Source organism: Tiliqua scincoides, chromosome 4, assembly GCF_035046505.1.
Source record: "Tiliqua scincoides isolate rTilSci1 chromosome 4, rTilSci1.hap2, whole genome shotgun sequence".
Classification (NCBI taxonomy): domain Eukaryota; kingdom Metazoa; phylum Chordata; class Lepidosauria; order Squamata; family Scincidae; genus Tiliqua; species Tiliqua scincoides.
The window spans coordinates 156191310-156217948 of NC_089824.1; the positions used below are offsets into that span (position 1 = coordinate 156191310).

At 44.7% G+C, this 26639-nt stretch overlaps 1 protein-coding gene across 1 annotated transcript in view; it reads left to right on the plus strand.

The window, feature by feature from the left end:
• The first annotated feature begins 1429 nt into the window (after positions 1-1429).
• Positions 1430-26639, plus strand: part of LRP8 (LDL receptor related protein 8) — a 237165-nt gene continuing 211955 nt past the window's right edge. Inside the window, exons 1-2 of the mRNA XM_066626325.1 lie at positions 1430-1499; positions 2333-2452. Of these exons, the coding sequence (XP_066482422.1) occupies positions 1430-1499; positions 2333-2452 (190 nt within the window). The remainder of the gene's footprint in view (positions 1500-2332; positions 2453-26639) is intronic.

The following is a 26639-nucleotide window of genomic DNA, read 5'->3' on the forward strand; positions in this document are numbered from 1 at the left end:
TCACTGAGCTGCATGAAATCCTCTGTCTCTGCTGGAGAGAAGGTGGAGTACCTCAAGACATGAGGGATGCAAACATCATCACGCTGTACAAGAACAAAGGTCACAGGGGTGACTGCAACAACTACCGCGGCATCTCTCTCCTTAGCGTTGTAGGAAAGCTGTTTGCCCGAGTTGTACTAAAGAGGCTCCAGGTACTTGCAGAGAGCGTCTATCCAGAATCGCAGTGTGGATTCCGAGCCAATAGGTCCACCACTGATATGGTATTCTCCCTTAGACAACTGCAGGAGAAATGCAGGGAACAACGACAGCCACTCTTTATAGCCTTCATAGATCTCACAAAGGCTTTCGACCTGGTCAGCAGAGACGGCCTCTTCAAGATTCTCCCCAAGATTGGATGTCCACCCAGGCTCCTCAGCATCATCAGATCTTTCCACAAGGACATGAAGGGCACTGTTGTCTTCGATGGCTCCACATCAGACCCTTTTGACATCCGAAGCGGAGTGAAGCAGGGCTGTGTTCTTGCACCAACCTTGTTTGGGAATATACATTATATCTTGTTAAAAGTACAGGTCTGTAACATTTCCCCAAATGCAGTCATGTAGCATGGTAGCATCATGTCTAATATATTAAAAATAAAACATTGAAATGAATGGGGACCCACCTGAAATTGGCTCACAACCCACCTAGTGGGTCCAGACCCACAGTTTGATAAATAGAGTTAGAGGGAGAAACTTGGGTTGCAATCCCAAGCATTTTTTCCTGTGAGTAAGTCCATCATTGAACAAGTTGGAACTTACTTCTGAGTAGACATGCCTAGCATTGTGTTGTCAGTGGCCTTGGACAAATTGATTAGGGTCCAATCCTAAGCATGTCTACTCTAAAGTAAGTCTTCTTTTGTTCTATGGAACTTGCTCCCAGGAAAGTGTGCACTGGGTTGCAGCCTTAGAGGCCAATCCTATTCCTGTCTACTCAGAAGTAAGTTCCATTATAGTCAATGGAGCTTACTCCCAGGAAAGTGTGGAAAGGATGGCAGCCTGAGTTCTCTGCTTGCAGAATGGGAATAATACTATGGTCCAACCCCGGGATCCTTCTGGCGGCGAGTAAGATAAAAGAGGAGGGCTGTGCGAACTCCACCTGCAAGGAGGCTCTGGCTGAGTCGCAGCCCGCGCAAGAAGAGGACGCCTCCGCCCCTGCCCGCCCAGCGGCCCCGCCTCTAGCCGTCGCCAAAGGGCGGGCATGCCCAGGTCTGCCTGGCTTTGCTGAAATCCCGCCCAGTGGGGAGTGTCAGTGGCTGGGGCTGAAATGCAGACACGCTGGAAGCGGCAACCGCGGCAGCCGCCTGCAGTTCCTACTCGGCTGGCGAGGGTAGAGCGCCGGGCTGCATGCAAGCCGCGGCACGGGGGCCGCTAGCCGTCCAGGAGGAAGCGCCATGTCCCGGCCAGCCCTGACCAGGCTGCTGCTCTTCCACCTGCTCCTGATCAAGCTGCACATCGCTAGAGGTGGGTCTGGGCAAGGCGGCGGGGGCTGCGGAGCAAGTGCCCGTGCCCGCCACGCGTTGGCTGCTGCCTCTACTTGGCTGCGCCTCCAGCTCACCCTGCATGGCCCTCCGCGGGGGAGCCGTGGCCACAATGTGTGTTGTGTTGTGTGTGTCAACAGTCGACTGTGTGGGGATCCCCGAAGGGCAGGGGGAGGACGCGATCGCATCCCAGGGGTGCCAGTGCCCAGGGTGCAAACAAACCCCTCCTGGGGATGCTGAAGCCAAAGCACACAATGCACCCCCCCGCAGCACTTTCTCCGGAGGAGCTCTGGCCCAGGACAGGGTTTCACTGGCCACCTGTCCATTCATTCTCGTCCTGGGGTGGTGGTGGTGCTTAAATGCCATCAGGGATGCGCAACAATAACAACCCCCTCCCCGTTTGGCTCTCCTGATGTGCTTTTTTGCAAACAATGCCGAGGTGTGGATCATGTTAGTGGGAAATATGGGGGGGGGGAGGCTTTGTAGCTCTGCGGGGACGAGAGACCCCCTTGGCTTGGGCATGATGCCCCTTTGTGGCGGCGGTCCACCTGCCTGCCCACCTTCTTGCTGCCCCCCGGACATGATGCATGTGCCGCCTTCCTGCATGCGAGGCTGGGTGGGCAGCCGCAAGAGTCATGTGCGCGCATGGAGAGGATTTGCAAATGGTCTTTGTGCGCCGTGCCTGCCTGGGAAGCGTGGCCTAGAACGCGAGCGGGCGACGGAGGGTGGCGGAGGGAGAAGGACCCTTTGCCTTCCCCTGAGACCGAGGGGGGTCCGGCCTGCCCGGTCCTCCTTTCCCCTCCGCTCCTCTTGCAGGCTCGGCCAAGGAGTGCGAGGAGAACCAGTTCCAATGCCGGAACGAGCGCTGCATCCCTTCCGTCTGGAGATGCGACGAGGACGATGACTGCTCGGATAACAGTGACGAGGCCGATTGCCGTGAGTAGTTCCGGGCAGGCTTGGCTCGCGGGGGCTGGGCTGGGATGGGCTGGCGGTGCGTATGGAGAGCCCGGGCACCAGCTTGGGACTTGAGCGTCCGCCTGTCTTCTTGCCCCCGTGGCTTGGGTGGCAAGAAGGTCGAGGAAAGCACGCTGACTGCCCCTTGCTGGGCTGCAGCCCTAGCCACGCTTACTTGGGAGTAAGCCTCATTGACTATAAAGAGACTTACTTCTGAGTATGGATGCGCAGGATTGGGCTCTTAAACCCCAACGGATTTAGAGCCCCAAATCCTGGGCATGTCTACTCAGAAGACAGTCCCATTATAGTCAGTGGAGCTTACTCCCAGGAAAGTGTGGATAGGATTGCAGCTTGGAGCCCAAAACCCTGTGCATGTCTACTCAGAAGTCTGTCCCATTATAGTCAATAGGGCTTGCTCCCTGGAAAGTGTGGCTAGGACTGCAGCCTTACCCCACTTGCAGCAGGGGGTGGATTTGAGCTTATATCTTAGGTGGGTGTTTTGTGTTGGAAAGGGATTATATGTAGTTTGGCTTCTAGACGGTCTCAGGGAAGCACAAAACCGGGTCCTGCACCAATCCAGAAGTTCAGCAGATCAGGCAGCTTGTTGTTTCCCTCATATTAAGAAATCCAGATTCCAAGTTCAGTAGTGTGGTGTAAGAGAGTCCAGCCTCTTTCAGTTTATGAATGAAAATGCCTTTTCTGCCGGCAACTTGTTGATTGGCTAGCAAGGAACCGCCAGATAGGTCACATGGTGCCTGCTGTCTTTTAAGGAAGGAGGGGAAGAGCATTGCACATACCCCAGACCAGCCCACCTCTGCTGCTTCTGGGCTATGTCTTCCTGCCCTTGGCTTAGGCAGAGAGGACAGGAAGTGTTGTGAGGATCCAGTTTGACAATCTAAATTTACTCAAAGCCATAGGGGATTGCGTAGTCATGATGAACCCTTCCTTGAAGGGACAGGAATGATTAAGCTCTTTAGCGGCAGATGCCAGTCCAGGTGATGATTCATTCCAGAAGATAAAATGCAAATACTGTACAGAGGGGAGAATATTTCTTGTGAAAAAACTTCCCCTTCCGCACTTTCAATAGGACAGGCAGTGACTTTTTAAGTGCTTAGTTCCTCAAATTACCTTTGTTCTTATGTTCCAGACTTTGAAATGGTTTTACATATCCTTCTATGAGAGGTACATGTTGTTTTCTGTGCAAGTTGAATTCCTAGCACTTAAGCATTCTTCTTTCTAAGATAAGCCTTTTCTTGGGGTTAGAGAGCTTTTGAAACAGCTGTATTTTTTATTGCATACAAGGAAACACCGTAGTTATTGCAATTTATGATATGATTGCTGCAATCGTAACTCTCTTGGTCAATGTTATATAACTTGAGGCAGTTAATGGTGTCAGTGCTGCAATTCAGATTTAGGAGCTTATTGTGTATTTGGAGCTGGAAAGACCAGAATATTGTTGTCTTTGTTGTGCAACCAGCAAGCATTTACTGCTACAGTGAAAATCTACTAATTGAGCCATTGGTAACCATAGATATTTATTACACTTTTATCCTGCCCTTCCTCCAAGGTGCTCAGTGTGGCATGTATGATTATTCTCATTTTATTCTTGCATTAACCCTGTGAGGCTGAGTGGTTCATGACTGGCCCGAGCTCACTCAGACAACATTATGACTGAATGAGGATTTGAGCTAGTCTTTCCCCAGTCCTAGTTGGACACTAAGTTCTGTACACTGCATTGTCAATATGTACCTATGTCTAGATGCTTATCCGTTAATGGTGTTATGTAAGCTTGATGGATAGTTGATTCAGGCCAAGTATTCAAGGAGCTGCATTTTATAAATGACCATTAATCTCATGCCGATTAAGGAGAACACGCCGCCTTTTATGATGAAGTCTTTTAATCTGCAGAGCAGTGGTAAAATTTCGGTTTGATGATGAAACTGAAACATCAAGTGCTTGTGTCTGAAGAGCTGTATTGTGTAGGGAAGTAGCTATTGAATAAATGCTGAGTTGTAATTTATGACATATTCAGGGCTGTTGGCAAAAACCACAGGTGCTCAGCCTCAGGAACCAGAAGATGGCAACTGGGAAAGAGGTTACTTGTGCGTCTTTCTTCTCTCTTGCTGGAAAAATGTAGTTTTAAACTCTGGCTAAAGTCTGGTTCTCAAAAACAAAACATAAGATGGTGAACCTGTGTCTGGGCTATACCATTTCACATTGCAGGTGGGATCTTGCATATTCAAATACTTCTCCATGAAGAACTAGATGTTGGTATTTACTCCAGTTTTTGTTTCTTGTAATAACTTTAATTTTTAAAAAACTTCTTCCCCATAAAATTCAATCCATTGTGCAAGTTCTTACCTCCCATTTGAAGCAATACATTCCAGATAGCTTATACAGGACAGCATCGATCTCTACACTTTATAAAGCTTCTGCTTGTTCTGTTAATTCAGTATGAAATGAGTTCACACCACATATCCTATGTAAGTATTCTTACATTTCCCTTTCATCTAGATCAGGGGTCTCCAAACCCTGGCCCGGGGGCCACATGCGCCCCACAGCGAGCCTCTATCTGGCCTGCGGCCAGCCTCTTGTCCCCTGAAAGAGGACTGAACACTCAACTGAACATGACCAGAGCTGTGCTCTGATTGCATCTGGAGGGTGTTCTGAGGGCTGGAGAGGCTGAGTGAATGAGCCCACTCATTCATTTATTCATTCATCTAAGTTCCATCTCTTATTTATTTAAAATTTTTTCTGGCCCATAGCACTGTGCCAGATATTTCATGCGGCCCTCTGGCCAAAATGTTTGGAGACCCCTGATCTAGATTGATAAATTATCCAAGTTAATAAATGGTGTACAACATGTTAGTGCACTTGCAGGTTGTATACAGCAAGTTCAAGCAGGACATATCTGTGGTGGTCAGTCTGTTTTATCCAGTGCAGTTAGGCATATTGCTCCTTTTTCCTCAGGAACACCAGTTTTAGGGGAAAGGAGTAGGTGTCTGTCTTGGTGTTTCATACCCCAGGCGATTTATTCTTCCCAAGTGCCTATATTTCAAGCAAGTTCATTGGTTCTACAATGAAAAACTGCCATCGTGTGGCTTTACTTTATTTGGAAAGAGTTGTGCATGGGATCCAGAGAAAGATGGAAGTAGTTCTTTGTGCTCTCATGTGTTGTGACTTGGCTTTTCTCAGATACTGTCCTTCCTTGTTTGGCAAACTGCTTTTGAAACTGAAGCTGCAATCCTATACATCAAATCCTTGCTCCTTACCCAAGGGTAAGTTTCACTGAAATAAGCGCATCTAGCAGCACAATCCTGTGGATGTCTACTCAGAAGTAAGTACCATTGTGTTCAGTGTGGGTTACTCCCAGGAGAGTGTGTAGGATTGTAGCCTTAGTTCTGAGCATGTATGTATAGGGCTGTGCTATAAGGCAGATTTCAACCTTAGCCTGTGATACGGCATGGTGTGCAGTGGCATAATGGGCCTAATGGCACCCTGGGCAGTGCAGGGCAGTCACCACATTGTCCCCTACTCCACTGCACTGCCTCTGCACTGCTTTGCCACATTCCCAGCATTCAGAATTGCTCCATTTTGGAACCAAATAGTGGGTGGAAGGACCAACCTTCCTATTGCTGCTGCTTCCATTGCCAGTCCCCACCATGTCTCAGCTTTGATGTGAGTCTGCATCCCACCTCAGCTGTCACCTAGTACACCTGCCCCCTTGCACCACCCAAAGTGTATGTGTGTGTACAGTTTTTTTTACTTTGAAAAAGTCAGGCATGTCACTGGGCTTGTGGAGGCCCCTTCCATGAACCTAAGCAGGCCTTTGAATTCTGGCCTAGGTATGGATGCCAAAGGCATAGATCCTTTGACAAAAAGAGAGATTATCCCAGATAACCTTGTTATGATTAGGTATAAACAATGAATAAAACACATGCTTTTAAAATACATCTTTTTCTTCTTGCAATATATACTGTATCTTTGAATCTACCCCTTGAATCTTTCTTCCTTTTCCCTACCTGTTACCCTTTTCTGGTTCTCGTCTCCCCGAAAACTATTTTTTGGAATGGTGCCCTTTCTCCTTCTAGCTGCATCATTTCATTATGTGTCTGTAGCATCTGACTGATATTTATAACTAGCAGCTTCAGAGGGCATGTTGTCAGGTAGAGAGATGGGATATAAATATTTCACGTAATTATACATGGAGGCAAAAAAGCTTTCTCGTATTGAGAAAGCAACTGGAACAAACTTGTTTTCTTGATTCAGCTGGTTGCTAAAGGTTAATTGATACCACATTAATAAACAGCAAATTCCTAGGGAGAAGATATTAATTACCCCAGGCTGGTTTAAAGTTCATGCTGTTTGTGCATCACTACTTAGAAACAAGCCACTAATGGAACTGCATCCTAAATTTTAGCTTCTTCAGAAATAATGTTGGGTCACTTATTTCATTTGTCTGTGCTTATAGAAATAAATAACAGCCTGTATGAACATAATCGGCTTATAAAACCAATTAGGCCTTGTGGGAGTAACATCATAAATGTTTCTCAGTTTCAAAAGGATAAGGTGTATTTTAAATGGCATAATGAGGAAATGATGGATTTTGTTCTGTGGAGGAAGGGAAAGAAAGTATTGGGGAGTTGACAGTACTTGCTGTGCTTCTTGTAAACGGGCTTTTGAACAGACCTTTGCTGTTCTTGTGCCCCTATTTCTTGGCTCTTCCAGTACTTGTTTTACGTCAAAGGAATGTTAGCTTTAAGAGAGTCCTTTCAGTAGCCTTCGGGACATTTTGCTCCTTCTGCTATATTTATCCTTTTCTGACCTGTGGTGGTGGTGGTGGTAGTAGTACAAAGTTTTGTAGTTGGGATACTACAGTGTTTCTCTGTGTGTGAGAGTGTATTGTAGAATATGTGGATACACAGTGCAGTGAAGGATAACTGGGTGACTTCAGGAGCAAAATGTCTTTGGTGAACATGAAAACATATCATATTCCTGCAAAATTAACTAGGAGAGACACCACAGAATTTTCCTGCTTCTAGATACCAGTTCATCTCCTGCAGTTTTGCCAGGAATTTTGTTTTTCTTGAAGGGAGGTAGAATTTCATAAGACACAAACCTGCACAGTTATTTTCCTTTACAGCAGTTGTGGGTTGGAAGAAGTGAACATCTCCTATTTTGGTTGGATAATTCCTCAAGGCATCCAGTGATGTTCTCAGATAATTCCTCAAAAGCAGGGCTACTGGTTTGGCTAGGATTGTATTCTATAGCTTAATTAGCATAATGGTTAACTCTGCCCAGGGTGCTAGTAGCCCAGGGTGCTAGACCATTGAGGCATCAACAGAGGCTCAAACTAGACATAGCTTTAGTTTGTGTGTGTGTGTGTGTGTGTGTGTGTGTGTGTGTGTGTTTGTGTAAAAATAGTTGCTGAGATGGAGTGATCAGAATCATGGTAAGGAAGAGTTAGTTACCTGTTGGGAAAGACTCCTTTTGCAAGCAGAATTCTCCTTTCCTTCATGGAGGAAGGTCCTGATGGTGGAAACACTACTGCAGATGCTCCCCCAGATCTGGGCTAAGGGCCCCTGCAGGTGCTATTCATGCAACCCCCCCCCCCCAAAAAAAAGCATGTAAGGGCAAATATCATGTTTACTTTGGCCCTAATTATCAGACATTAATTCAAGAAAATACTGTTGCTGAAAAGGAAGGATTTTTCTTCATAGTGCTTCTACTATAGCACTATGACAGGATCACTTTCTGAAATTTTCTTCAGTTACTTTATACTGAATCTGGATACCCTAACGCAATCCACACCAGTCTGGTTCAGTTGTCATACTGTGACAGTTGTCACATCCTGATTTGGTAACTGGGAGTGTTCTATGGATGTGAATGCTTCTTTTATCACTTCCTCCTTCCCTTGTTAGAATGATTTAAAGTTTAGTGTTATATCTGAAGCAGCGTAGCCATAGTTACTGTTAGCCATAGGTAGCTGCTAAACTGGAGATTGACAAGAGCTTCTAATCTAATATTTGGCTAACTATGCTTATGCAAGTTCAGATGTGCCATTGAAACATATTTAGGGCCCAGTCCTGTCCAACTTTTCAGTACTGTTGCAGCTGTGCCAACGAGGTGTGTGCTGCATTTTGAGGTGGCATGCAGTCACCAAAGCCTCCTCAAGGCAAGGGAACATTTGTTCCTTGACCTGCCAATTGCAATTGCAGCTGTATTGGCACTGGGAAGCTGGATAGGATTTGTACAGGCAAGTTGGATAGGATTGGGCTCTTAATGTCTAACTGAAAGTGGGGGTGGGAACTTGGCTAGGGAAGAAGCCTGTGAATCTGTTCTGTGCTCCTCTGATCACCAAGCCATGATATCTGAACCAGCCTGAGGGCACAGGCAGTGTGGATAGCACTCACTGTCACAGCCCTAACCTGTGTAACCAGGTCACACCAGGCCTTAGCCAATTGCAAGCAGAGAGTGTCACTTCTTTGAAGTGTAGGCCTGATTATAAATTTCAAACCTCTTATTTTCTCAGGCTGTGAACTTTACGATAAAACATTCAGTGCCCTTGACCAAGAACTATTTGTACACAAAAGCGCTCAAGTTGGGGAATGCATAGTTTTATATTTGCGTTGTAGAAATGAATGGGCTGTGTGGGGTTAACTGTTCAACTCTAAGAGATACAGTGCCCAACACAGCTCAGGGCATCTAAAATGATACATTCAGACAAACTGCTTTCAAACAAGCTATAAAAGTTTATATTTGTAAGAGGTGTAAAAATTCTGAAATCAATATGGAAATATTATGAGAGCAAAGAGCTTCACTGGAATCAGTGCACTGTTGGATCTATGTTTCTGAATAATATTTTGTGAATTCTGTTCTGAAGCCGTGTGCAAGCTTGTTTACTCAGAAATAAATTCCATTGAGTTCATTGGGTCTTGCTGCCCAGTAATGTGCTCAGGACCACACGTGGTCTATTTGTTCAGGAAAGATCCACCCCACCCCCCAAATATCTTTGGCTTCCAGTGAGGAATCTGGAACTGCCACAAGCAGACACAAGATGATGGATTGCATGGGTTTGCATCAAATAATGGTTACTTGGGAAACTGGGATAAGTTTTGCTCTTGGTCAGTGTTTGACTAATTGCTGTATCTTGGTTTGAAAAGAAATCTTTGCCCAGGTTAAATTGGTAAGTGCAGTGTGTTTCAGTTCTTTTTCTTGGCTGAGAAACTCTTGTAACATATTGCAAAATCTTGAGGAACTCCATGTCCCCATTGCCATGCTCTGTTTGCATTTGAGCATTTTACTTCAGATGGCAGCTGGCCTATCTTACTGTGGGTAATGGCTACAACCACTGCTCCCCTGTCTGGTTGGCCCCTTCTCTTTCCCTCACTTTGTGCATCTTGAAAAGGTGGTAGGCATGGGAAGGGAAAAGTAAACTGCAGGGGGTTGTAGCATAGAGACCAGAGTGGAGGGCTAAACTGCCCATTAATTAGTCTCCCAATTCCTCTCTTCCACCCCAGGGCCAGCTTCAGTAGGCAAGGGGGTAGGATGGAGTGGGAGCCATGGAACCCCTGGGTGCACACTGTGAAACCCTGGTTGAGGAATATTGGTTTAGTGACTGTTGGCCCAAACCTATCTGCCACCAGAACTATTGTTCTGGTGGTGGGATGCACTTTATGGCCATCAAAAATGGCCTTCTGGAAGCACATGGACCCATGTGCTTCTGGCCTGCTGCCACAGAGGCCCTGCGGAAGATGGTAGAGACTGGGTATGTTGCTGGTGTGGGGCAGAATGGGGAGAGGTCTGCGATGAGGCAGTATTTGGCATGGGCAACTTGCGCCAGATGCTGTCCAATCTGGTATCAGCTGGTATGGCATGGACTTTGTCTCCTTGGGCTTGTGCCAGCCAAAGAGTTGGCACAGGTCTCAGGAGACCCATTGCAGATTGGACGACTTACGGAGGGGTAGTGGAAAATTATTTTCTCCCCTCCCTCATTAGTATACAGTGCAACCCACTGTGGTGTGGCTGCATCCTAAGGGTGACCAGGAGTCCTCTTTTTTTCCAGGTCATGTCCTCTTTTTTTTTTTTAGCTTTGTGTTCTAGAAAAGAATTTAAATCTCCTTTTTCCTGTGAGCAGGCAGCACATAGCTTTCTTGTAATTAATAAATTATATGTAATATAGTTTTTAATAACAATATATTGTTTAAATTAACCACATGAAATCAATATACAAGTTTTTTTCTTGCTTTTATTTTGTCATGTCCAATATTTTTCTTGGATGTCCTACATTTTGGGGTGCCTTGTCCTCTTACAGATATGTCATCTGGTCACCTGTGCATACTATGGTGGGGGAAAGGATAGGATTGGACTATGTGCTGGGTGTTTGGGGGAGGTGTGAATGTATGTTCTTCCTGTGCTGTGGGGCCTGACCTGCCTGCAATAGTCTTCTAGACCTATTTCTCTGTATGCACTTTTTGCAATTAACAGGCTTATCTTGTCAGCCAGATGGTATCTGGAGCAGGACCTCATTAGCAGATCTTAATGTACTTGTAGGTTCATAAGGAAAGTGTTCCCAGAGGATACCTTCCTCCTGGTTCTGTTGAATTAGAGTGTGTGTGTGTGTGTGTGTGTGTGTGTGTGTGTGTGTGAGAGAGAGAGAGAGAGAGAGAGAGAGAGAGTTGAATGTGTTCTTGGTGTAAATGGACCTTGACAGTTTGGGTGATAATAGAGATGATTAGAGCTTGGGGGCACTCCTGTCAGACAGTTGCATTGCCCTTCTGGCTTAAGGCATGGTGTGGTTCATCTGATGTCTGACAGACTGGTAAAATGAGCCCTGGCGAATTATTAGACCGAGGTCTATCTAATCCCAAATTCTGTGTCCAGCAGTGACTAACCAGATAACTTCAGTGCTTACAAATGGAACATAGAGGCAATAGCTTTCCTGTGTTTGTTCCTAGTACCTTTCCACTGGTTGTTAATATACAGTGGAAGTTAATCTCCTTGGTGCTTGGTCATTGTTACTAGCACTGCTAATTCATCATGGAATGAAAACAACTAAGTGTCACAAGTGCTGGAGAACTGTACTATCCATAAGTATTTGCAACAAGAGAGGGGCTCTGTTTTCTGCCATTGTCATATCCTAGCAGGGCCTATGAGAGGAATTTTATCAGGGAGTACAAAGTTTCTTCTGGGCCCCTTCCCAAAGGGGGAAAGGGGCAATGGGAGCAGGAGGGGGAAACAGGGGAGGCTGAGGGTTGACAGCCACAATAGTCTTTGGAGCCCAGGTCTGCTAGGCTTCTTGATGCAGAGCCCAGGTCTACCCAACCATGTGGCATTGGCAGCTGGATAAAGTAATATGGAAAACCAAACACACTCCTAAGTCTCTCTAAAATCTTTGAAATATAGAAAATCCATTGCAGAAAATTAGCATCATCGTATTTAGGCTCACCCTAGAATGGACCAAAATGAACTTGTAGCCCTGCAGCTGGGTCCCTGAGCTTCTATACACTCTTTCATGATTATGGGATCCACAAGCCACAGAGCTACTGTGGCAGGCCAGTTTCCTCCCAGATTTGACACTGTGTTAAGGAGGGTCATGGATGCATTCCTGGGCCCAGTGTGCATGGCTTACAGTAGCAGTTAATACTGCATGCACATGGTTGTGCCCCAGCATCATGCGTAGGTAGCGAGTTCAGGTGAGATAGGAAAATGTCAGATCCCAGGAACTTTCTGGGCCCCCTCCTTTGGCTCCTGGGCCCCCTTTTTGACCCTGGGCCCAGGTACAAATTACCCCCTTTACCCCCCTTCTCCTAGGCCCTGCATCCTAGCAATGGTAATACATGAATGCAATAATTACCTCCACTTACGAATGCATAAAATAATTGTTCTAAGCCTTTGGAAGACCCACACAAAATATTCTACTCATTTAGCATAGGCATTTTTAGCTACAGGACATGGGTGGTATTATTACTTCCTCCATACTCATTAATGTGCCATTGACTATGGTTTTTAAAAAAAAGTCACAAGAGGATGCTGGCAAATGCTGATGTACAGCACACATTAGAATGCACACAAGCCTCTCAGAAATGGCTACAATCCCAAGGTGGTGTTTGGACTTCAGGGAATATTATATCAGATGTACCTACAGGATGTGCCTCTGAACAAGCACTGGGGTGGCCTGAAACATGTTGGGATTATAGAGTTGGTACATTTTCTGTGCTGCTCTCATCTTTGTACTGGTTGTGTATAGTCAAAGTCTGACTGGAAGGAGAAAAATGTAAATTTAGTGGAGTATTGAATGGATGCTCCGTCAGATTGTTCTCTACCTATTTATCAGATTAACTATTTTCATTTTGTAAAAAGATGTGTTTTAACTGGCACCTTGCATCAGGAATATTTCAATAAATAAAACATTGCAAAAAAGAAAATGAGTTGCTGTTTGTTTGATGGTGCTGTAGACCACGGGATTAACACAGTTGTCCAACAAATGCAAATACAATACTTGCTGATTTTGCTTGAGTCTGTGCCTGTGATGTCTTTATCACAAAACGTTCCAGATTTTTGAAGAAGGGGAGGACAGTATTCTGAAAAAATGAATAAACTTTAGATATGATTTGGATCCAGAACATCAAGTGTCGAAGACGCACATGGAAAGAGATGGCATAAATACATGTGATGGAAGAGCTGGAATTAATGCATTATGGTCTGTAAGATCGTGGCTTAAAAGGATATCTCACTGCTTGGCCCCTCCCTTTTTTGTACGTTAAATTTACAGCCTTTTGAATCTTGAATAGAATTCCTCCCACTTCTTTGGAGACTGGCAAATATTGATTTCTTTATCTCTTTGTCTAGGACAAAAGGCAGGCTGGCTTCTTTAGTTTGCCTCTCTTTTTGATCGCCTCCCTCATTAGGAATGTTGGCAGGATTGGAACAGGCCAGTTGGCTTTAGCATTGGCACTGAGGGCCAATTTTACCCCTGGTATAACTCTAAGAAGCCTAGAGAGTTCTGTCAGGTTGGGACGGGACCGTGTTTTAACAGCAAGGATGAAGTCTAGTATTTCGCCTTCCTCTGTTTTTATTAATTTCCTGGCATTGATTTCAGGATTTTTGGTTTGTTTTTTAAGTTGCAAATCTGGAAAGAAGGAACAGAAGGGCCCAACCCCCTCTTCAGGCTGTTATGTTTTCAGAACTGTATTTCCCATTTACAAATAATTTTTCAGCCTTCATTGTTGCTGGTAAAGATCAAGAACATAATGGCAATTTGTTACACTAGTTTGCAAATAAAAAACCTCCCATGTAATACAGACATTGAAGGTGGGTGGGCTACTTCTTGGGATATATCCAGCCGCTCTGAGATATACTTGCTTCTATTGTCTCAAGCTAGAGAAAAGTCTCTCTGTGTCTTTAAAAAGAATCTGAACGAGATTTAATAAATGAATATGCAGCTGCTTGAAATAGATGTTTCTTATAGAGAAGAGTTCATTTTGACACCCTTCTTGCTTTGCTACACATCACACTTGCACTCATTTCAATTTAAATCTTAATGATACACTGCGGTGTGCAAGATATATTTTGAAAGTCTCTTGCAGTTATTGCTTCAGTTTTGTGAAGTAGCTTGTTCCCACTTGCAAATGGAGCAGAGATGCTGAAAAGGTCCAAGACCAGCTAGTAAGTTGGTAGCTCAAACGCAAATTTTCTAGGTCCCAAGTAATTTTCTAATTATTGGCTATTGTTCAAGGAATGTTCAGTGTTTTACAACTTAAAGAGAAGGTATGGTCTGTCATGTTGCACAGATCCCTACGAAGCAGGAACTCAAACGCACATTGAGCCAATTTGGCCCAACCAGAAACCTCTGAAGGCGACCAGAGCTGTGCTCCATTAGCCTCTGGAGGCTCTTCTGAGGCCTGAAGAGGCTGTGTGCGGCCTTTCTGGACCTCAGAATGGCTACGAACATGGCCAAAGCAAGGCTCTGGTTGCATTTGGAGCTCTTGTGGACCAGAAGACCCCAGTTTTTGGTAAACTGGGGTAGTGGGTGGGGTCCAGAAATGAATCCCTCGTGGATACAGAGGCACCCCCTGTAAATGTTTGAGCATCTTTTTTCTGGTGTCCCTGTCCCCTCAAGTCCTTCAAAGATAGGTAGTGGGGCATATGCTGAATTTTGCAGATATTATTTCTGTGCTGTTAGATGAACTTAGAAGTTGGGTGGCTGATCTGCTTAGCCCCAATTCCCCACTAGTCATAGCTCTTGGATAAGGGCCATGGTATTTAGTTTTCAGTTTTTCAAAAATGTATTTTGTCAGAGGTTTTAAAAACTCACTTCATCTGTTTCAAAAGAATTGACTTTTTTCTCTTGGCCAACAGGATATCCTCTGATAGGCCTGGTTTAGGTAGCCAACAAACCTTGGCTTGGAAATAAACTGTGCCCATGCCTGGTTGAATTCCAAGCATCCTGGTTTGTTAAACTGCAACAAACAAATGGGAAACTGTGACTTAAGGTCTCTCTAAGATTTCATGATCTAGGTTTGTGGGGAGAGCTTAAGCACAGTTTCTGTTTTTGGGAAAGGGTGGTTTAGCAAACTAAGAAGTTTTGATTCTACTTGTTGTGCAGGGTGTCTGAGAGGAATTTTATCACGGGAGTATTAAGTTTCTTTTGGGCCCCTTTGTACAAGGGAAGGGGTGAAACAGAGTGGAGGAGGATGGTCATGGATGAGCAGAATGGGGGCAGGGAAGGGCAAAACAGAATGGGGGGAGGGTGGAGACAACTGGGAAAGTCTTTGGAGCCCAGGTCTAATCACTCATGTGTCATCAGCAGCTAGGTACAGTAATATGGAAACCCATACATGCTCCAAAGTCTCTCTAAAATCTTTTAAATGTAGAAAATCATGCAGAAAATTAGCATCATCATATTTAGGCTCAGACTAGAATTGAAAGTGTCCTGTGTGTACCAAAACATTCTTCTGCAGCAGCTGTAGCCTTGCAGCTATGTCCCTGAGCTCCTGTACACTCCTTCATGGTAAGAATTTGATTTGACACTATGATGTCAAATTTGATTTGTCCCAGATCAATTCCCAGATTTTGGGAATTTGATTTGTCCCAGATTTGACACTATGTTAAGGAATGTCATGTATGCATTCCATGGGCCCAGCATATATGGCTTGCCAGTAGCTGCAGCCACACGCTCGTGGTAGTATCAACAGCATCCTGTGTGAGCAAATGTAAGATCCCAAAAAATTTCTGAGCCTTCTCCTTTGGCCCCCTTTTTGACCCTGGGCCCAGATACAAATTACCCCCTTTACCCCCCCCCCCCGTTCTAGGCCCTGTTGTTGTGTGAAGACGGAGGGAAGTGCTGTGTGTGTTGGATCATCAGAACTGGGTCATGGTGTTGCAGGGTCCTCAGCAGATGCTTTTGGGGATAAAAATACTGAGAATGGAGCCTTTCCAGAAAAGTCGTCATGATTACAACAACTTACGCGTACCAAACACTGGACATGTTTTCCTTCATAGTCACTTCTAAAGAACTGCCTAAAATTCTACTTGTAATTCATGTAAGTCACAATTGTATGCACTGCCACCACTGCCGGAGCTAGCATCTTGGCAGCAGTGTACACTTTATGGCCATTGCAAATGGCAATCTGGAGTACGAGTGGGCTGTTAGAATGCAGTAAGTGATAACAAGGCACTACCTTAAGAATTTTAGGGTGTAATTAAAGTGAAGATGGTGATCTTGAGAACATCTTTAGTTTAGCTTCTGTGCTGCAGGCTTTCATGGGTGCTTACTTAAACACTGCAAATGGTGGTATGTTTGAGCTGATATTCTAATTGTTCATGGCCCAGAGAGATCTGTTTTTAATCTGATGCATTTGTCCTCTGGCACCAACATCTGGTTCTGGCCATTGGGAAGGCACATAGTTTTATGCTGCACATTTGGGAAGACATAAAATAATGAGCCTGGTTTTAAAAAAGCAATGCAAAATGCCCCAAACTGATCTATTTTATGTTGGCTTCATGAATATTTGCATCATCTATGGGGAAAAGTTTTGACATAATTCATGCAAATTTATTTTCAGCTGTGTTTAAAAAAAATCTGTCTAAAATAAAAATTATTACATGTTTTAGTCAAATTGGTTGGGAGCCACTGGCCTAAGGTGTGGAATATATTAAAAAAGAAAAACCTGCTTGGTGTGAATTGATCTCTTAAGGGTTGCTGCACATAAGATGTACATTTCTACATTGATGTTACTCTTGGTTAGGAAAGGACATGAATCGAGCATGTAATTCCTTGTATGTAGTAAGGGAGCACCTTTATTTTTTACTTTAATACTGATGATACCGAATATTGCTGTGTATGAAATTTGGTATTGAGTAAGGCTTTCATCTGAATAAATGCTAGACCTATAAGTGCTTATTCTGGAGTTCATGTTTTGTGCATTTTTTCTTTTTTGATTTCCAATGGTGGTGCAGCGGTTCAGTCTTCATCCTATGAGGACAAATTCATGGGCAGTCGGTATTGGGGTGGGGCCCAAGTGTGTTCTGCTATAGATTTTATAGCTATATGACAGTCTGGGTTCCTTATTCCAACTTCAACTATAAATGTTGCTAAATCTTGTGGAAAAATTGTAAGAGAACATTCCACTGTGAGTATATTTACACTGATTTTCATACCGAATACCCTTAAAATAGCTATCTTTGTATACCCAATTACTTCTGCTCTGACATCTGTATTAAAGTCAAAACACAGCTGTAATCAAGAAACAAAATGCGACTCCACAAGAAATCTGTAGCTTAAAATAATTGGGTTTTTGGAATCTTTTGGCAAATGACCATCAGATGTAATTGGTGTCTGAAATGCTACTGGAGCAGAACTGTGAAGTTTTGCCCCTCTCGCTTAAAGTGACAAAATTGATGTGTGTCTCCATCGTACATGAGCTATGTGTGAACTGGACCCTAGAGGCAGACCACCGTACTTCTTAACATAGCTTGGGGCTTATGCCTAGAAGCATGCTCGGTTTATGTAACCATATACTGTGCACAGAACTCTTGTATTAAGCAATGCACTGTGTGTGGGACTGCCTTTGAAGATTTTTCAGTGGCGTCCATTAGCTGTGTCAAATACAGATGCTGGGTTACTAATTGGAACTGGCTTTGGGTAGTATGTCAACAGCACTTAAACAACTATACAGGCTCCAGTTTGCTTCTGAGCACAGTCAAAGTCTTGGTGGCTACCCTCTTAAAGCCCAAAAATGCCTTGGGATCAGGGCACCACATGAGCCTTTCTGAATGTTACATTCCTCATAGGAGGCTTTCTCTTAGTCCCCCCTCCATCTGAAGTGGGTAACGCATGAATGGGGAGGGGGCTTTCTGGGTTGTAATACCTCGTATGTGGGATGGCTACCCCATGGAAACTTGCCTGGCACCAGCATAATCTCTTAGGTGCTTGATGGAGAAAGTGTTTGCTCTCAGGCTTCCCAGTATATTTTTATAGCTGAGTTTAGTAATGCTTTTATTTTTGTAGTGGATTTTTTGATGTGTCTTGCTGTTTGATGCGACTCCCGCCGCCCCCCTTCACTACTTAGCTTTATTGTAATTGATGTAGTGGTTTGTTTTTAACGTGTGCTCCACCTTGGGAGTTTTATATTGGCATATAATCCCAATAAATGAATACACCCTTGTTGGAGTGATTGTTGAAAATGCCTTCTGGGCCCATATTCTGAATGCTTCTGTGTCTGCCTGGCAAAGGGCCCCTTCCTTCCATCTTCCTGTAAAAGAGCAGGCTAGGGTTTGGGTGTTTTGGAAGTTCCCTTTGTTCTGTTGCTCTGGGAGATTGCCATGCTAGAGGTTCTTTGCACACTGTCTGCCAAGGCTGTGCTATGTCTCTGTACCAGCTGCTGGGCTGGCTGATTATACAGAATTAATTATTGTTAAAACCTGCTGGCCTCCGTGGACCAATCCCTTCCAGATGTGACACCACTCAGCCTACCCCAAGGAATAGTCAAAGGCAGTAAGCTGCAATTCAGTGTAAGCTTACTCTTCCATCTTCCTTCCCGAGAATAGAATACTGTGGGTGTAAAGCTCCAGTTGGAAACAAAGCAGACCCAAGGTCAGAGGCTGCATCAGTGGACATGTTATCTCATTTCTTGCTCTGATAAAGGATACTTTTTAATAATGCAGAAGAAATGAAGAAATACGTTGGTTTGAGCATTCTGTCTTGTGGTCTAGTCTTGGTTTCATATAACTTCGGCCACCTTGGAGAATAATTTTATTAATGGTGGGCAGTTCTCTTGTGCTCCTCTGGCAGTGTGCTCTTTGCAGTCTCTAGTCAGTTGAGTAAATTAGAATTGTTTTTCATTTAGTAGATTAGTAAACTGAGACTTGCGGAAACAACTTCAGTCTAATAAGCTGCACGCTCTTTCGTGGACTGCATTGCCCTCCAGATAACTTGCAACATCCAGCTTAGAGTTCACTGGGCGTATAGGGAGTTGTACAGCTATCTCATTCTTTCATCTTCAATGGGAGGTAGGCGTCTGCTCTTCCCAGCTCTTATGGCTATGGAGCCACAGCTGAAAATAGTGACTTGCCAAAGGCTAAATCATAAACGCATATGATATCTGCACTGTCCACTGGAGCGTATCAGTGCTCTGTTCAAATTTTCTGCCTGGGCTGCCGCTTCCATATCCACCCTGTGCCCCCTTAACTCCCAGCTGTGATTTTCTACATTCATCTTGTGGTCTTTTTCTTCCAGTCTATGTATGCAAGTGACTTCATGTGCACAACCAGTGGGTAGCAGAACTGGGCCACTTCCTTGTGGAAGCTGAGGATAAGACTTCATGTTATCTGATGAAGTGGGCTCTTGTCCGTGGAAGTGTGTGCCACAATAAATAGCCTTCAAGGTAACTCAGTTCTGTTTGTCCTGTGAAGCACTTCCATGGCAGTTACTGCTAATTAATTGGTGGTGTTTGCTGATCTGCCTCCTCCTAATAAGTATGAACAGCCCATGGGTATACTGGCAACATCAATACTATCCAAATAAATTGCTCTGTCTATGGGACTTATGAAATGTAACATGGCTATGGATCCCAGTATTATATAAGAACAATATGCTTGTCAAACAAATTATAGCTGTAGCTCTGCTGTGGAATGTCACATAGTGCCAGTTTCAGAAGGACACCTATAACCAGGGATGGGAACTTGAGTCAGGTGACTTGAGTCCAAGTCACAAAAATCAGCATTTTTTGCTGACTCATGTACACTCAAGTCATGCATGTGGAAGATTCGGCAAAACACTCGAGTCAAGGGCCCCCTGACTCAGCACTTGGTCCCCATGCATGCAGACTCAAACATGTCTGTGTCTGGGTGTGTTTGCTTGCTCTTTTTGCAGCATGAAAAACCTTGTGGGGCCATCATTCAGACTGGGCTAGCAGCAGGGAAGTTCCAGCCAGAAGGCAGGGAAGGGTTAATGCTTTACTTTTGCATTGGGCGGGAAGGTGGGATGTGGGACTGGGTTCTCTTGCCCATGTCTAAAGGAACCAATGGTCATTGGACAAAGGATAGGTGGTCTGGTTTTTTTCTTTGAATGCGGTAGGGTAGAAGGAGGAGCCCAAGGGGGTTCTTGCCTTAGGATTGGCTGGTAAAAGGAGGCAGGGAAGTGGCGGGGGGGTTGGTTCATAAAGATTACACTTTCTAGTAACTTGGCTGCTGTGAGCTCCGTTGTTACTTGGGGGGGGGGCAGGAAGCCCCACTGAATGACTGGCTACAGTGGAACTACTTCTGAGTAGAGCTGCCAAGGTTTGGGTTGTTATGGTAAGCCTTGCAGCTGTTGTGTGTGACACTCCTCACTCTTGCCACTTTTGTCCCCACTCTCTCATAGTCTGTATCACCCGCTCCTGCCTTGTTTACAGATGGGATGGGTCAGCAGGGGAGTGTTTAAAGAGAAGTCTCTCTCTCTCTCTCTCTCTCACACACACACACACACACACACACACACACACACACACACACACACACACACACACACACACACACACACACACACACACACACACAGGCAGCAGCTCAGTTCCCCCCCCCCCGAACCTGACAAATGAATCAAGAAGTCTTGTGACTTGAGTCTCTCTGAGTCGTGAAAATGCTGCAGGTGACTTGGAAAGTGCCCCTGTTAGGACTTGTTTTTGACTAGAGTTGTGGGGTGGTCATGGCAGAGACTCTTGACTCTACTTTAGTCAAGCCCTGCTGGATATGCCCATCCCTGCCTATAACTGTTTGCAAAACTAGAGATTACAAGAAGCAGGAATACGCAATGTTCTCCTTCCATGTTCAATCAACATATGAGGATCTTTTTATTACAGTAGCTTTGTACAGCAAAGCTGACACAAACATCCCTGCTGTTTACAGGTTTGGAGGTTAGTAATGCCCTTGTCACTCATTCTTTGGACCCAACTTGTCAATAGCTGTTTTTTTCCAAATTCAAAAAAGGCTTGTTTAGAAGCCATATCTGTCTCTTCTCTCCTGGAATATGCTCACCATGTTCTGGGTCACTTTTTGGGAAACCATCATCTGTCTTCCATGTGCTGACTTCACAGTATTCTAAAGAAGTCATCAGAATGCTAGTCAGTGATGAATGAGATTGATGCACTGTTGTAAAACTGCATCATTAAGAACATAAGAACATAAGAACAGCCCCACTGGATCAGGCCATAGGCCCATCTAGTCCAGCTTCCTGTATCTCACAGCGGCCTACCAAATGCCCCAGGGAGCACACCAGATAACAAGAGACCTCATCCTGGTGCTCTCCCCTACATCTGGCATTCTGACTTAACCCATTCCTAAAATCAGGAGGTTGCGCATACACATCATGGCTTGTACCCCATAATGGATTTTTCCTCCAGAAACTCGTCCAATCCCCTTTTAAAGGCGTCTAGGCTAGACGCCAGCACCACATCCTGTGGCAAGGAGTTCCACAGACTGACCACGCGCTGAGTAAAGAAATATTTTCTTTTGTCTGTCCTAACCCGCCCAACACTCAATTTTAGTGGATGTCCCCTGGTTCTGGTATTATGTGAGAGTGTAAAGAGCATCTCCCTATCCACTCTGTCCATCCCCTGCATAATTTTGTATGTCTCAATCATGTCCCCCCTCAAGCGTCTCTTTTCTAGGCTGAAGAGGCCCAAACGCCGTAGCCTTTCCTCATAAGGAAGGTGCCCCAGCCCCGTAATCATCTTAGTCGCTCTCTTTTGCACCTTTTCCATTTCCACTATGTCTTTTTTGAGATGCGGCGACCAGAACTGGACACAATACTCCAGGTGTGGCCTTACCATCGATTTGTACAACGGCATTGTACTTCCTTGATGTACTTCCTTGATGTACTACTTCCTTGATGTACTACTTGATGTACTTCCTTGATGTACTACTAACCTACTCCTTGGCATGCCAGGAAGTTGACGCTGCATAAGTTAGGCCTGATAAGTTTGAGCTCTTCATGTACTCTGTAGAAATCCGGAGTGCTTGACTTCTAGTTTCATCAGAAGTTGAGCACTTCTGGGTTTCAAAAAAGTACACAAAGAATATAGTAGGGATTTTGGTTGTCTGTTGCGGTGTTGTGTGTGTTTTTAGCGCAGGGGTGGTGGACCCAAGCCTGCATTAGGTGACTTTTTTATTTGTGCTGCCCTTGACTGGTGTAGCACTAATTTGGAAGTCATGAAGGAAAGACAACGCAAGGAAGAGTAATTAGAAGCTTGTGGATTTTGTGCTGCAGTCACTTTGTTGGAGTGTACCACCTGTGTCACACAGTCCTAGGAGGTCGTGATCTGCACTAGTTGTGATCATGTGAGAGGTTGGCATTGCTCCCATGTGGCTTGCAGGTGCTAAATTGATGCACCTGACACTTGAGGAAAAAGTTAGAAGTGCAGTACTATACTACATCTGGAAGCATCTTTAAAGTGTTTCTCATACACACTGAACAAAAGAAGCTACAAACTTCTACCCAGAATACAACTGCTATAATGAAATGCTCTTTCTTCTTGGTTTTAGATGTGCTGCACCTTTAGTCTCTGGTAATAGCAATTAGCATACAAATTAGTTCTGTTGTGAATGAAAGGCTCTTCCTTTGGTCTTGCAGTTCATGTTTTATAGGCAGGTTTTTCTAATAGCCAAGTTCAGTTGGAGACTGCAGATCCATTTCTGTCAGGATTTTAGTTGGCTGACTGTAATGGCATACCCTATTGCTGAATGTTGGGATTTTACCATTGTGTCAAAACTGGACAGATAGACAAGACAGAGTACAGTAGTCTTGGTGACAAGAACATCAAAGCTAAGGGTTTGATGACCTGTGATTGTTTGATATTACTGCAAACAAGGAGACTTGTTGATAGCTGCCATTAGGGAGTTTTGTTGGCATCCTTCAGTCTCGGAAGATTATGGTATCGCGCTCTGAATGGTGGTTCTGGAACAGAGTGTCCTCTCCAGTGTGCAAAGACTGGGTAAAGTAGGTATGGAGGATAGGCTGTTACCCATGCAGCAAATCCCCCCTCTCCAGGTCGCTGAAATGGTCCAATGGAAAGGCAGAGGCCAATACGGTTGGTTCCAGTGGCGTTGCAGGAGTTGCCAGAACGTGACTGTGTTCAGCCATGAACTGCCTCGGGGACTCCGGCTCCGGATTTTGCCTCGAGGTTGACTCCTGAAGCCTTTTCCATAACTGGATGTAGCCACAAGGCAGTGGAGGTTTGAGGTCAGAGTTTTCCTTCTCTCAGATGAGCTGCCTTCCCAGGCTGAAGAGTCCCATCTACCCTGTGGCTGTTTAGTCGCCTCTTATGACAAGTACAGCCAAACTGAGGGCCTATTCTTATCCCCAGCCCCCAGGGGAGTGCATTAGGGAATACAGCCCCTTAAAAGGATAGCTCCCATGGCAATTGAATTTTCCCCTATTCAAAATATATCTTGGATATAGTCAACCTTCTAAGTAGGGAGAAGACTTGGTTAATCTTTTCTTTCAACATGCATACTTACTACAAGCACAAGCAGTGCATTTTATTTTTTGCGTGTGTTAAAATGATAAAATATGAATTCCCCATCTGTAATCTGAAGTGAAACTCTCCAGAATTCTACAGTACTACCTCAGCTTCTCACCTCATTCTGCATAAGGTTTGCTTGGGTCGTTCAGACGATCAGCTCTGTACATTTTGGAGTATAAGTGTGCTTTGTGTCCAAGGAAAAGGAAGAGGTTCTTTGGAGAATGTGATAATAGGCAGCAAACATGAATTTATGAAAGGGGTTTTTTATGTGTATGAAGCAACTGTAAGATGAAATGGCGAGAGGTGCTACCTGCAAACATGACCATCTCCTTAAGCAGCAGTTTACTAAGCTTATCACGGAGATCCTGAGTGAAGCTTAGATGAAAGTTCTATATGATGCCGTTTTGCTGATCACTTGGGCACAGATGTGAGCATCTTTGAAAAAGATTGACACATTAGAACACTTTTTAGGCTGTTGCAAAGTATAATACTTACATGCTTGGCTCTTCCTGCAATTTTGGGGCATGAACTTCGTATCTCAGTAATTTCTAGCTAAAGGATAATTGTTTGATACTGAATTCTTGACTTGATGGTTTAGGTCAGTATCATCAGGAAGGCTTTTTATAGTTGGTTAAATTCTTGATTTCTTACCCCCCCCCCCCGATCCACTGGCCTCTATTGAACTTGTTGCCCAGCATAAAGTACTGTGTACTTTTAGACATTGCATCACTTGTGCTAACCTTGAAGCTCTGGCTCTTAGTTATCATTGCATTTTGTTTTGTCCTTCCTAACTTTCTTTCTTCCACCATGCAGCCATCTGCAGTTCCTTAGTTTTTGCTCAAGCTAGTGGTGATATTTTGTTTTTCTCTAGGCTTGTGAGGAAAATCCAGTTGCTCTGCAAAAATTCCTAAATTAAGTGTAACTTTGATCTCTCACTTTTGAGCCAATCATAACGTCTTTTCACCCATTACTTGAATGAGATATAGCGAATTTATATTCTCTGTTTCTGTACCCATTAGTCCCAAACTGTCAATGGCATTTCCTTGGAAAACATGTAAACGCTTAAATTTGGGTCCTTAATTAATCTTTAGATGTGGCCTGGATTGGGTTGCTAGTTAAAACCTGTGAGCTCTGTTCCTTCTAAGGTCCACAGCCGTACACCTCCAAGCCAATCTCTGTGCAGCATGGTGCTTGGCAGTGCAGAAGTTTGGCAATGACACAGTTACAAAATCTGCACAGTGGCGTGGACCCTTACAGGGAACACTGCCTATGAGGTGGAGAGCCAGGACAGGTAGCCCTTTCTGTGGGTCAGTTTTCCTTCCTGTCTCACTTAATTCTCGGCAAGAAGTCCCCTCAAAGAACCATGCCTCTTGGCTCAAGAGTTACTACTCTGAGGGAGGTATAACCACCCTAGTCCACCACCAGCATGGCAGCAGATGAAGGACCAACTCTCCTGAAGGTTTCCTTGAGAGCCTGCAAAACTCCTCAGCAACCCATTGTCCTCCTGAGATGGAAGGCTGCCTGCTGCTCATCACAGGCCCCACTATTTCTGACCTAGGCCTCATCAGGCCCCACAAGTTGCCCCCCTCCTTGACATGCCAATCCTGCCCCTATGCGACTGGCTTGCATGCAACCACCTGCAGGCATTTGTCACTCTGTGCCTCCCCAGGCAGCCTCCTGGCCTCCATGGGACATACCTCAGCCAGTTCTGGGCTGGGAGACCCCTGGTGCATGTACTGTCAGCACTGCGTACAGGGGCACCACGATTCCCAAAGTAGTTGTGTCTCCTGATATTTGTGAGCCCTCCCCTAGTCTGGTAGCCGCCTGTGCATGTATTCAAATTCTGGCTCAGCCTTCTGCAATTCAGGAAGTCCCTAAACTAGAGTCCAGGAGCTTGCAAGAGTCCCACCAGGCCTCATTGCCATAGCAGCTGATGTTTGAATACAGTTCATCAGGGTGGTAAATCCCATCCAAGACATAACCATTTTGTATGGCACATGTATGCAAAAAGCTCTGTATTTTATTTTTTTTAATCTCATGTTGCCTTGCCTTTGGAGTAGTTTGTCTTTAATCCTGTTTTGGAAATGTTGACAGAAACATCTATTATGCAAGATGGAACTGGCGCCATTTGGCCCTACAGTTGAAGTTTTTACTGTGCACCCTCCTTCCCAAACCATCTCTCTTTTGAAACATTAGGCAGCTACACAGCCACATCTTGCCCACAGGTACACCATCATTCCCGCTGCCTCCACATTCAGCAGAGTGGGCTGCGTGGAGCAGGGCCACGTGATCATCATGGCTGTAAGACCAAGTATCACTTGCTATATGTGATGAACCCCTAGTGTTACAGTACCATTGGCTAAAAAACACTGGTCTAGGCCAGCGTTTCTCAACCAGTGGTACTTGTACCACCAGTGGTATTTGAGATGGTGTCCTTTGATATGTGCAGGACCCCCAGACAACAAGACCAGCAATGCAACATGACAAGCAGTAGTAGGAGGCTTGGCTTAGCAGGCAGAGCTGCAGTGTGCACTTTTTTGTGTAGTCAAAAAAGTCCTCCCATCTACTCCGAGCTTGTTACATTGGTGTTTGCTGCATCACGTTTGGCCTCTCAATCTAGAAGTAAGTGGTGATGACATCATCTCCAGTAACTTCTGGTGGTACTTCAAGGTGGATCAGGCAAAGTGGTATGGCAGAGGTCAAACGCTGAGAAGGTCTAGGTCTAGGGTGGTCTAGATGAGTGGCATTGGATATGGGACTTCAGAAGCCATTGTTTCTGATCTAGTGAGAACCTACAAGGGATAGTTTTCACATCATTCATTTATAAGGTATCTGTTTACTAGACCATAGTGAGTAAATTGCTCAGCTCACATCTTATAGTGACAGATGAACTTTGAGGATGAGACAGATGATACCACAAGGAAAAAATAAGATAGAGTGGGACTTGAGTGCTGACTTTATGGTGATTTTTAGAATAAATTATTTAAAATATTGCTGCTTTATTGTCACCTTTGACTATCAGATAAAATACATTTGGAGTTCGGTAATGACTGCTTTAAAAGTTGCACCTATTGTTTTTGATTCAGTCTTTTCTTGCAATAGTATTCTGCATGGCTTTGTGCACACCCCACTGGGTTGATCAATTGGTTTGAGAACATTGTGTAGCA